This window comes from Hemiscyllium ocellatum, chromosome 14, assembly GCF_020745735.1.
Source record: "Hemiscyllium ocellatum isolate sHemOce1 chromosome 14, sHemOce1.pat.X.cur, whole genome shotgun sequence".
Lineage (NCBI taxonomy): Eukaryota > Metazoa > Chordata > Chondrichthyes > Orectolobiformes > Hemiscylliidae > Hemiscyllium > Hemiscyllium ocellatum.
This window is the reverse complement of record NC_083414.1, coordinates 21170099-21182654: the sequence shown is the minus strand read 5'-3', so window position 1 is coordinate 21182654 and position 12556 is coordinate 21170099. Positions and strand designations below refer to the sequence as shown.

Below are 12556 nucleotides of genomic sequence, written 5' to 3'. Positions count from 1 at the left end.
CCACGTGCCCATGGCCACTCCCTGGATTTGGAGGAGATGGGAAGAGTTAGAGGAAAAGTTGAGGGTGAATATTAGTTTGGTGAGGCTGAGAAGAGTATTGGTGGGGGGGGGGGGGGGGGGGGGGACTTGATGGGTATGTTGGAGAGGAAGAATCTGAAGGCTTGGAGGCCATCCTTGTGGGGTAAGGACGCGTGTAAGGACTGCATATCCATAGTGAGGAGAGGATGGAGTTTAGATAGGACAAGATGATTTAGGTGGAATAACGTGCAGGGACAATGAGTCGGCCATGGTAGATGGACTTATGGATCTTGGGAAGCAGGTAGAACTGGGCAGTCTGGGGCTGGGGGACCATGAGATTGGAGGCAGTGGAGGGGAGATCACCAGAGACAAAGTTGGCAACTGGTACAGGGTACCTTCCCCTTGCAAATTTATTTCAGATTTTTCCCTCATCAATTCAAGTATCAATGATCCATAGAACCTACAGACATAACTTCTGATTACATCATTGGAGAGTTTTTCCTTACACATTGATTAATTTCCGATTAGATCAGGTATGACAGTAGTATTTTGGCCAAGCTCTGAATTACCTATGTCAGATCTTCTGCTCACCGTTTACCAGATTTCCATAAGTTTGAGAACCAAACATCTAAATCTTTTGGTCTACTATTATACAGTACAAGTCTGACCCAAACACTAATCAAGTAAACTAATATTGGAGATTTTTAGAATAATGGGTACTAGCTGATGGTATATATTATCACACAAGTAGTTAAATCTGTAGCTAGCATTTCAATTTGTTTTCAAAGCTCCAATATTTTCTCCTTCACCACACCAGATGATGAGGAGGGTCACTATCTATCTATGATAGTGTCCACTTATAGATTACCTTGCTCAATAATATTTTCTAACAAAATTATTGCTAATTCTTAATTACTATCACTCAGTCACATATGCTTCAACTATAAAATCAATTGTATCTCTTTTAAACTGCTTCCAACTAGAAGTTTTTTAATTTCTAAATTATTTCTCAAAACAAAGTACATGTAACATTCTATCTTCTCAAGTCTTAGCAATCATCCTTACAAATAATAATTTTCTTTGATCCAGGCACTAACCATCTTTGAATATGTTAATTCTTCACATTTAGATATTTCAGCATTCCACGTAAACCAAGTGTATTTGTATGGTTGTCACTGAGCAAGCTTTTATTATGGCTTTTTATGAATTCACATTTCACCATCTGCCATTGTGGGATTTGAACCTATGTTCCCAGTGACCATAGCAATAATGTTATATGATTGAATTTTGCATTCAGTTTGAGGGAGAGAGAAGTGGGTCAAAGAGTATTTTTAAAAATTAAGAAAGGACAATTATAATTGAAATAAAATTGACAAAGGAGAAACCTCAGTACAAGAAAGCTAGCCAAAAATATAATGAGTTATCAAAGCATTACTCCAAACACTCAAGGAAGAATAGAGTTAATGAAGTGAGCATTGGTCCTGTAGAAGATGAGGCTGGAGAATTAATAATGGAAAATATCAAGATAGTAAATGAACTAAACAGATATTTTGCATTAGTTTCAGTATTGAGGTTAAAAGCAACATCTCAGAAGCAGCAATGAATCAGGAAATAGAATGGAAGGAGGAACTTTGGGAAATCAGTTATCACTGATGAGTCATTACTGACAAGTGCCCGGGCCCTGACAGACTTCATCCCAGCGTTTTAAAAGAAGTGGTAAATGAGATAGTCAACGTGCTGATTTTAATTTTCTAAAGTTTCCTTGATACAGGGATAGTTCATTTAGATTGGAAGAAAGCGAACGTAACTCTTAGTCAAAAGATGGAGACCAAAAACCGAAAACAAGGCTAGTTAGCTTAATAACTGTTATAGGACAAAAAAGGGGAATTATAGAAAGATGCTTAGATAAATTCAAGGTGATCCAGAAGAATCAAATGGTATTTTGAAAGGGAAATCATGTTTAACCAATCTCATGAAGTTGTTTGAAGAGACATTCAACAAGGTTCCATTTGATAGTCTGGTAGCAAGGTTAGATCACATGAGTTTCAGGGGAGCTAGCTAATTGAATACAAAATTGGCTTGACGGTAGGAGAGGGTGGTGGTAGTGGGTTATTTATCCACAAGAATCAGAGTGAAGTCTACTGTTTTTCGTCATTTATATAAATTACTTTGATGTGAATCTAAGAGGTATGGTTCATACATTTGATAACATCACAGGTAGTGGTGTAGTGGACAGTGAAGGAAGTTATCTCAGAGTACAACAGGACTTTTACCAAATAGGCCAATGAGCCAAAGAGTGGCAGATGGAGTTTTATATAGATAAATGTGAGGTGTTACATTTTGGTCAGGCAATCCAGGGTGGGGTTTATATTACTGGTAATGTCCTGGGGTGCAAGTGCATAGTTCCATAAATGTGGAGTTGCAGGTAGACATGGTGGTGAAGGTGGTGTTTGGCATGCTTGCCTTCACTTGCCAGTTCATTGAGTATAGGAGTTAGCATGTTGAGGCTGTGTAGGACATTGGTGAGGCCCCTTTTAGAATACTGCAATAACAAAGATGTTGTTAAACTTGAAAGGGCTCAGAAAAGAATTACAAGAATGTTCCCAGAATTGGAGGGTTTGAGCTCTAGGGAGCTGAATAGGCTGGAGCTATTTTCCCTGGAGCATCAGTGGCTGAGGGGTGACCTAATGGAGGGTTATAAAATCATGAAGGGCACAGTTAGCCAAGGTCTTTTTTTTCCCCAGGGTAGGGGAGCTCAAACTAGAGGAAGTGGTGGAGCCAGATAAAATAAGTGCATGAATAGGAAGAGTTGAAAGGGATATTGCCAAATGGGACTAAATCAGTTTAGAATTTCTACTTGGCATGGATGATTTCGACCAAAGGGTCTGTATCCATGCTGCATGACTCTAGGTAACACCATGGGTAAAGGTGAATGATTAGATGTACTGTATTTAGATATTAAGAAATAATTTGATACGGTAGCACAAAGGTTATTACAGAATGTGGTAACCATACCTTGCAACCTGCATTTAAGTAAGTTATAAGCAGTTGAGATCCATGCACTGATCCCATTATGACTTGCAGTATACTGAGGGGACTTGGAGGCCTTCACCATGGTGGATAGACGTGTAAAGGGACTGGATGTCCATGATGATGATGAGGCTGGGGAAGCAAAACTCGTGGAGGGCATGGGTGGTGTCTCGATGTATGTGGGGAGCTCCTGGACCAAGGGGGACAGGATGGAAGTGAGATATGAGGAGATAGGTTTGGTGGAGCAGGAATGGGCGGAGAGAATAGGTTGACCAGGGCAGTCAGGTTTATGGATTTTGGATAAGAGGTAGAACCGGGCTTGTGGGGTTGTGGAACTGAGGTTGAAAGCTGTGGATGGGAGATCCTTTGAGCTGATGAGGTTGTGGATGATCTGGGAGGTGGGATCTTGGTTGAGGGGGCTTCTGCCAGGCGCCAACTCATAGACACCTCCTCTAAATACACCCGTCCAATTTTACCTCATACCCAAAATCCACAAACCTAACCCAGTTGACCTATTGTCTCCACCTGCTCTTGATCTTATCTCCTCGTACCTCAACGCCATCTCACCCTCTCCTTGTCCAGGAACTCCCCCCATATGTTCGAGACACCACTCACTCCCACCCTTACCCCTTCCACCTGTAAAAATGCAATCCCTTACTCCCAATTCCTCTGCCTCCTCCGTATTTCCTCCCAGGAGTAATTCCTTTCCAGGACGTCCTTGATGGCTCTGATTTCCAGGACCATAATTTCCCCTCCCATGTGATCAACAATGCCCTCCAGTGCATTTCTTCCATGTCCCACACCTCCGCCCTTGAAACCCACCCCTCCAACCGCAACAAGGATAGAATCCCTTGGTCCTCACCTTCCACCCCCTAATCTCTGTATATAGTGCTTCATCCTCTGCCATTTCAGCCACCTCCAATCAAGACCCCACCACCAGAGATATATTTCTCTCCGTACCCCTATCTGCATTCTACAGAGACCATTCACTCAGTGACTCCCTCTTCAGGTCCACATCCTTCACCAACCTACCCACCACACTGGGCAACCTCCCTTGCTGCCATGAGAGGGGTAAAACTTGCATCCACACCTCCTCCCTTACCTCCATCCAAGGCCTCAAAGGAGCTTTTCTCATCCAGCAGAGATTTTCCTGCACATTTAAACACCTCATCTATTGTGTACATTGCACTTACAGGATGCAACTCCTGGAACATGTCAGGGAACACCTCTGGGACACAGGCACTAAACAACCCAACCTCCCCATGGCCGACCACTTTTAGTCCCCACCTCCACCACCTTCCCTTCCCCCTCCCCCCCCACTCTGCAATAGATATGCAAGTCCTGGGCCTCCTGCACTGCCAAATACAAGCCACCTGACGACTGCAGTAGAACACCTCATCTTGTGCACTGGGTCCTTTCAACCACATGGCATCAATATCGACTTCATTAGTCTCCTAATATCTCCTCCCCCCACCTGCCTGAAACGTTGACTCTCCTATTCCATAGATGCTGCCTGGCCTGCTGTGCTTTTCCAATGCTATACATTTCAACTCTGATTCCTGGGATGAAGGTGTTAACTGAAGAACAGCTAAACAATTCACTAGAATTTAGAAAATTGAGGGGTGATCTCATTGAAACATTCAAAATTCTGAGGGGCCTTAAACAGGATAGATGTTGAAAAGATATTTCCACTAGTGGAGAATCTCAAATTAGGGAAAATAATTACAGAATAACGGAACTCCAATTAGAACTGAGATGCGAAGAAATTTCTCTCAGAGGATAGTAAATGCCTGGATGCCTGTGTCCCAAGGAGTTCTGGAAGCTGAATCACTGAATATTTAAATAAGCTGCAGATACATTATATACTTGAGTAGTAGTCAAATTTTGGATGACTTTTTAAAGTTAAATTTATGGGGTTGACTATTACACGGATACTACTGATGAGAGACTGAAATTCATGCCTGTCAAAATTCATACCGTATCATTGGCAAAAGCCCAACTAATCTTGAAACAAATGCAGAGAGAAAAACAAATTATGGCAATTCTGAAAACCCGGAGGGGAACCCAGCAGCCAGGGAATGGAACACCGGGAGCAGATTGGTAAGCTGGATCAGGACATGACAGCCAGCACACTGACTCATAAACGTTGATCTGTTATCTGTGAAGAACTAGGGTCAACTTTTACACAAAATATATGGAAAATTCCAGGTTATTTGGCCAAAAATTGGGGGTAGACTTTTACATGAGATCGAGTATATATGGTGGAATTTTGAAGTATTGAGAAGTTGAGGGCTGAGAGGCCACAGAAGATGAGATGAGCTCTGGGGCAGATCAGTTATGAGATTATAGAATGGCATGCAGGCTTGAGTAGTTGAAAGGCTTACTCCTAACTCCTATTTATTATGGTCTTATGAAAGGGTGGTATAAGCAATTCAAGTTGTGGTTTTCAAAAAGAAATAGTTGAAGGCAAAACATTTTGCTTAGCTATGGGGAAAAGGTAGGGAAATAGAATTAACTTCATTGCTTTTCCAGGAAACCAACTCAAACTCAATGGACCAAATGACTTTCTGTCGTGTTTGTTTATATAGGATTATCGTATTGATAAGTATGATTAAGCAATTATCACCATATTATTACAAAAAATAATTTAGGATTTTTACTGAAGATTGATTTTAAAATGTGGCACAAAGTACACCAATACTATACCATACCATATTAAAATTTGCATTTAACTTATAGAATGACTGGTACAACCTTCAAACCTGAATAATGAATTAGTGTGATTGTTTGGTATAATTCAAGAGTTATATAAAGCTTTAAAATATTATAAATAACTAAAAAAATTGCAAAATGCTCTTTACTTACCTTTTATTCATACATTCTGACTGAACATAATAAAAATTAAAATGAAGTATACTTTATTGCTCTTGGCAAATACCACTTTTCTTAAATTGTCAAATACTTACATTCAAAGGATTCAAGTACAAAAACTTGTTATAAACAATAAAGAAAAATCATTTGTACAAACGCACTTAATTTAACTGAATTTATTAGATTCAGTTCAACTAAATTCAAATTAACAACTGACTCTCAAACAATATAATCAGTGGGAGCTGTAAGAATTGTTACTGTATAAAATTGATATGTCAGTGTTCCAAATAAATATTATACAATTACGATGAGAAACAAAAGTTATATAACTTCAATAATATTTGAAAATGGAATAATAAACATATCCTGTTTGAACATGGACGGATACTAACACTTTATGCTACCTTTGTTGAAAAATACTTTCCAACTTTTTTTTTCAAACTTTTAACATCTGTGGGAGAGGCAAAATTACAACCAGAGGTTGAAGTTAGGTAAAATTGTCACATGAACCCAATCTTTTCTAGTTGAGAGTTCTATGTTTGAAAGGTACATTATTCTGTTTCTAAGTGACTGAACTGTAATAGTAAAATAAATCAATTAGATAAATAACTTCAGAGGTATGCATTGTCATAACACATAGGAAACTCAGGTGAAATTGCGACATAGTTTACTTTTGAAACTATACATTATTTTTATTTTAAAACAAATTTTGTAGTACAACTTTGCAAGTTCACAAATCCTACAAAGTACAATTAAAAATAAATACAATAAACCTAATTGAAAATGTAGATATTTTCAGTTATGTTTGAAAGCTGTGCTTCAATGCAGAATGTACACAGATCACATGATCTTTCTAGGTATAATATTGGTCTGGTTAGAGGTGAAACTATTATTGTGGGAAATTACTTCAAGTACAAGCCAATGGATGAAAGAATAGAACAAATCCTTACACCAAGTAAATCCTGCATATGGAAAATGCTTATGAACTTCTACTCACTTCTGTTTCCATGCTGTACAGCTCTGTGACTCTATGACTCTGACTTGTTTCCCTCCTCATTGCAAGTACAAGTCTGATTTGGCTAATATTTGCACTGAAATGCATATTTATATTCTCATGCCTTCTTTTTCTGCACACATCATTTTTTTCTAAATTCTTGAACCTGTAGAGTATAATTTACATTTATTCAGATGATCAACTTTTTCAGACACACAAGATATTCTGCTTTTGTTTGTGCATAGAACTTAAAATTATACTCTTGTTAGAATGCTAACTTGTAGATTGTGAAAATATATTGTTTAGCATGGCATTTTTATTCTTTTGTCGAATGTGGGTGTTACTGTTCAGGTCAGCATTTGGTCTCAGGTTCTAATTACCCATGAACTAAATGGCTTACTAGGCCCTTTCAGACGCTATTAAAGATTTAATCTCATTGTGCTAGATCCAGGGTCATACTTAGTCTAGATTAGGTAAGGACAGCAGATTCAGTTCCTTAAAAAGCATTAGTAAACCAGGTAGGTTTCATGCTCACCACTAATAAGAAGCATTATATTTTAGGTTCATTAATTAAGTTCCACCAGGTGCTGCTGTGAGATTTGAATGTCCTCAGCGCATTAACCTGGACCTGTGCATTACTAATCCAAGTACCACTTGGCCACCTGGAACAATATGGATAAGAAGTGTACAAGATTTAATCTAGTCAATGATAGATACTTCATCTCAGTTGGATGGTGTCAAAAAGCACTAAAGTGACTTTGGCCCTCTGGACTAGAAAAAGAACGTAATCTAGAATTGGCAGTTAATTATGAAAATGAATGTGTATTTTATTTTAGGACATTTTGGCTGTTCATTTTCTAAATCTACCAAGTACTGACAACTGAGAGGTAACGGTCAGCTGAAACGGTTTTGCAGCAGAAACTTAGAGAGAAAGTTGGAAAAGTATAGGACAAAAAAACCAGGTAACTTGCCACTCAGCGGATAACCGCCGAAAAACTAGGACTGCTCCTATGGAGTTTCTTGTAAAATGTTCTCTTAAAGTATATCCTGTGGTGTTTGGGCAAATTGTAAAAACAAACAATTTGTGGTTATGAATTAACTAACTGCAAAGATTTCAAATTGACCTATGAGTGAACTTAGCATTTTACAACATATTTGGATCATTTAAGCATGTTGCTGACATACCTGTAGTAAATTCTGTGATGGACAGTACTTATCTATATGCAAAATAACTCTGAGAGAAAACATCAACTGTATTTCAACAAAACTGTAGTACATATTCAACTGATCATCCAGTATTTCACAACACAGTAAGTTGATGTGAAGATATGATACAAAAGCCATTTTAATTCACAAACCGAAAACAACATGGCTAGGTGAACATGGAGTCCAATGCTTCATGATCCTTTGTCTCGTTTCTATGTTGTCCATTGCATGGTGCAAAAGTTTAAAAAAAATCCAAGTCAAGTCTGCTTGCATTTAGACAACTGAGTTTTCCAGGTGTGATGGACACATATTGCAACTGACCAATGCTCATAAAAAGGCACTTTTTAAATCGAACAATTAAGTAATTTTCAATACCATGGAGTCAAAAGTTTGAATGATCTTCAAAGAACTTTAGTTGTTGGACCTTCATACTGTAATTCTGATATAATTCTTCACCCATGTGCTCCTGCAGGCATTCCTGAAATGGTTACATAAATCAGATCAGTGTTAAGTAACCAGCTACTGATCCTGAAGGCAACTTAAGAACTCCTCAGAAGATTAAATGAACATAGAAGATGAAGGAGCCTACCTCTCTCCTCTTTTCATCAGCATCTTCCATAATGTTATATACTTTTTCCAAAAGTTTTACTCCTAGTCCTTTTACAACATCAGTTCTTAGAGCCTGAATTGTTCTTTTGATCTTCTCTGGTACAGATAAAACTTCTAAACAAAATAAGGAACAGGAAATGGCTTAATAGTCCATTTTGTTTAAATTCATTCATGGATGTAGGCTTTTCTGGCTAGGCCAACATTTATTGCTTATCCCCAATTGCCCTTGAGAAGGTTACAGCAATGTTAAACTTAGGCTAACTTATAATTTTACTTATGTCTCAGCTGCTTCAACTGGAAAAACTAAATTTTAAATGAATGATTCAATCAATTAATTTATATAATAAACAATACTTTAAACATGTGATAATATTTCTGACTGTTACACACCAGTTGGAAAATCATTGAAGCAAAAATCCTCCAGATCTTCCTTAGCTTTCCCGTGAAGAATCAGGGTATCTCTATACCTCCGCTGTAATCGGAATTCTGGTTTTGGAGCAGGCATTAGATTTTCTCTATACATATCTTTTGAATCCATGCTTAATGTCTGCGTCATCAATTTTACCAGATCATGCATTTCATTGGAATCAGATTTACTAGAAAATAAATAGCAAAGGTTTAGAAAACAGCAGTATGCAATTTTATGAAAATCACAGATTTTTACACATTCAAGAAACCTGACTGAAAATGACAATGGAAAAGAAAACATGGCTAAATGTTTTAAGCTGTTACAAATCGTGCGCCACAAGTATCAGCACTGAGCTTTTAACAATCTATATTAGTTAAAGGGACTAATGACATGCCTCCAGGTTTGTTGATTATACATATTGGATGGGAAAGTGGTTGTCTTTCTTAGGCAGTTCTTTCAGATAGAGGAAGACATACTTATGATCTCCGAACTCATCAAATCAGAGTGAAAGTAAGTTCAATGCATGATCTGCAGACTTTGCCACGTGTTACAGATAGTGCTTGGTTTGTGTGTTCTTGCCAATGTTTAAAATGTTTGATTCTTGCTGTGTTCAGTGCTCTCCTAAACAGAACTCTACTTTCGTTGATGTCTTACCTCTTCAAAGATGCTTTGATGACATCACTAAAGCAGGGAGTCTCATGCAATGAATTCAGAGTAGGACACTTGCCCATACAAGTACTGGAGATACAAATCACATGATCTGCTCAGCTGAATTTTAAGTCTTTAGCGCCTCAGTGCTGGGTATGTTGGTTTGGGAGATAATGGAGCTGTTAGACTACCTTTCTTGTCACCCACTTTTCAAGGTTTCATGAACTCATAGTTAGGTGGTACTTCTCAAGTGCTTTGAGGTATTTACTGTACATTGTCCCAAGTTTCCAAACTAAATATTATGCAGAGATCAATGTTGGCTATTAAACCATTAGATTAGTCTCAGAAATGAGTTACTGGCCCTGGTTTCCTTAATTGGCTAAAGGCTTACTGACACACTGGAAACCCTGTTAAATTTTGGTGTCCATGCCTTCGTTGGGGAGGTTCTTTTCTGCGTAAGATCATCTCAGTCACTCAAGATTAATTAACTCCAGTTTCTCTTTTCTTTCATCAAAACTTAATAGGTTGAAGCTGCCCTGGCTGTTTCCATCATTGAAATTGCATCAATTGCCTTTAGAATGCAGATATTTTGTCTACTTTGCACAATTCTTTTAAAATTGCATCATGATTAAAATTGTGTCCAATGTCAATCGTATGATACTAATCATTGTAGTGATGAAGCATCAATGCATTATTGGTAAAAATCGACACTCAAACACAAACAAACAGAAAGTGCTCGAGAAACTCAGATCTTGCAGCCTCCATAAAGAGAGAAAGAGAGTCCAAATTTTAAGTCTGATAGGACTCTTCATCAGTACTATTGCACTTGGAACACTGACACTGCTTCTTTCTCCATGGACGCTGCCAAACCTGTTGTTGTGTTCCTCCAGCACTTTCTGCTTTAATTTCAGATTTCCAGCATCTGCAATATTTTATTTTTAATGATATACTGACTCACTTCACTGTTTCTAAATGGATTAACCATTGTCTTCTATTACTAGTGAAGGAAACTCAAACAACGTCTATCTTTAGGACATAAGTGTGGTTTCCTTGAGTCCCAAACTGGGAATATCACCATATAACAAAAAGTTTAAGTATTTACACTTCTTTGCAATCCCCCTCTGATTTATCAGTTGAGCTGGTTGAAGAGCAATATTCATCATCATCTGAAAGGTGAGGGGATGACTCACTCATGACCTGTTAAAATGAAGATAAAACAATTAATAAATTAATTCAAAATCTGCAACAAAATGTACAATTTGCTTCAGTATTTTGTTTTGAAAAGGGTGTAACTTTTAAAATTTGAGATTGTACAGTGACTATGTAGGAAGTAAAAGCAAATACAGTGGCTGCTGGATATCTGAAATAAAAACAGAAAATGCTGGAGAAACTCAGCATCTGTCCAGACAGAAACAAGAGTTAAATTTGTGTCCAAAGACTTCCTCAAAACGATGGAGGAAGAACTGCGTGAACAATGTTGTTATTTTCAAAAATATTGCAATTATTTAGGATATTTTTCACCACATCCTTACAATTATTTATCTAAAATGAAAAATCACCAAATAATACTTATTTACAGTCATTCAGATTTATACTGAAAATACTGAAGTACAGAACAGCCTCACTTTTAAACTTGAGGATAAGCATACATCAATTCAGGTTTTACAATATCTCATTTATACTGTCACAGTATTAAGGCACAAAATTTTAAAATCAAAACTTTTAGACCTTGAAAATATTATCTGTTTCCCAGAGTGAGGAATAGATGATGGTTGAAAGATTATTCCAAAAGAAAATTCTGAAAGACATTACTGGCTGCCCCTTCACTTCTGTGCATGTTCAGTCACTGCATCTTATTGTGCGCACCACTTTTGATTGGTTTCTATTATAGTTGCTTGGTTCACCTTAATTGGTACTTTTCATTCCAAATTGTTTAATGGTTTTCCATTCATTCAGTTGTGATTTCATGTTGAATTAGTGTTATCTGCATGTATTAAAATCCGGGGCACCAGAAAATAACAGATACACAATAGCTGGAAGAGTTTCGTACAGATTCAATCTCTCATGGTAATTCTTGCTATGAATTGCAGGTTATTCAGTTACAGCTGCAAATGTGTTGCTGGTCAAAGCACAGCAGGTTAGGCAGCATCTCAGGAATAGAGAATTCGACGTTTCGAGCATAAGCCCTTCATCTGGAAAATGTGCTACCACAGCTAATGTTTAGAGGAGTAAAGAACTATTTTGTTTAAACATAGCATTGTAGTATTTTTGATCACCATTTAGGGGATTGAATACTACAACAATTTGTTTTTATATAAAAATGAGAGAGTGTGCTCATATACAAGATATATATTAGTCATTTTCTGCATTAAAATGAATTATCCAGAATTTCAAATTCAGAGACTCAAAAAAAAACCAAAAAAATTAATGGAGAATTAGAATCAACTAATTTGCAATTAAAAGGAGACTGCATTGTAAAGACCTTAAACGATTTAAATAATATTCCAAATGTTGCTTGCTACAGAAATATCTTATTAAAACTTGCTATTTTAAAAAAAACCTCAGCATAACATGCTATGATTCACTATAAAATAAACAGAAAAAAATTATTTTAAAGTTTAACCAGCAGAGATAGAGAAGGCTCCAAATTCCCAGAATGATGGAAAGCAATTAAACTTTAAATTCATAAGACCATATGACATAGGAACAGAAGTAGGCCATTCAACCTGTCAACTCTGCTCTGCCAATCAATGAGATCATGGCTGAACTGA

General features: G+C 37.3%; 1 protein-coding gene across 3 annotated transcripts in view; it reads right to left on the bottom strand.

The window, feature by feature from the left end:
* Positions 1–6722: 6722 nt before the first annotated feature.
* Positions 6723–12556, bottom strand: part of nek4 (NIMA-related kinase 4) — a 55396-nt gene continuing 49562 nt past the window's right edge. For 2 of the 3 annotated variants that reach the window (XM_060835129.1, XM_060835131.1), the window contains exons 13-16: positions 10888–10982; positions 9119–9324; positions 8709–8842; positions 6723–8597 (exon numbers count right to left, since the gene is read on the bottom strand). In XM_060835129.1, coding sequence (XP_060691112.1) covers positions 8502–8597; positions 8709–8842; positions 9119–9324; positions 10888–10982 — 531 coding nt within the window. In that variant the 3' untranslated portion in view covers positions 6723–8501. The remainder of the gene's footprint in view (positions 8598–8708; positions 8843–9118; positions 9325–10887; positions 10983–12556) is intronic. The other variant, XM_060835130.1, reaches the window with a different exon arrangement.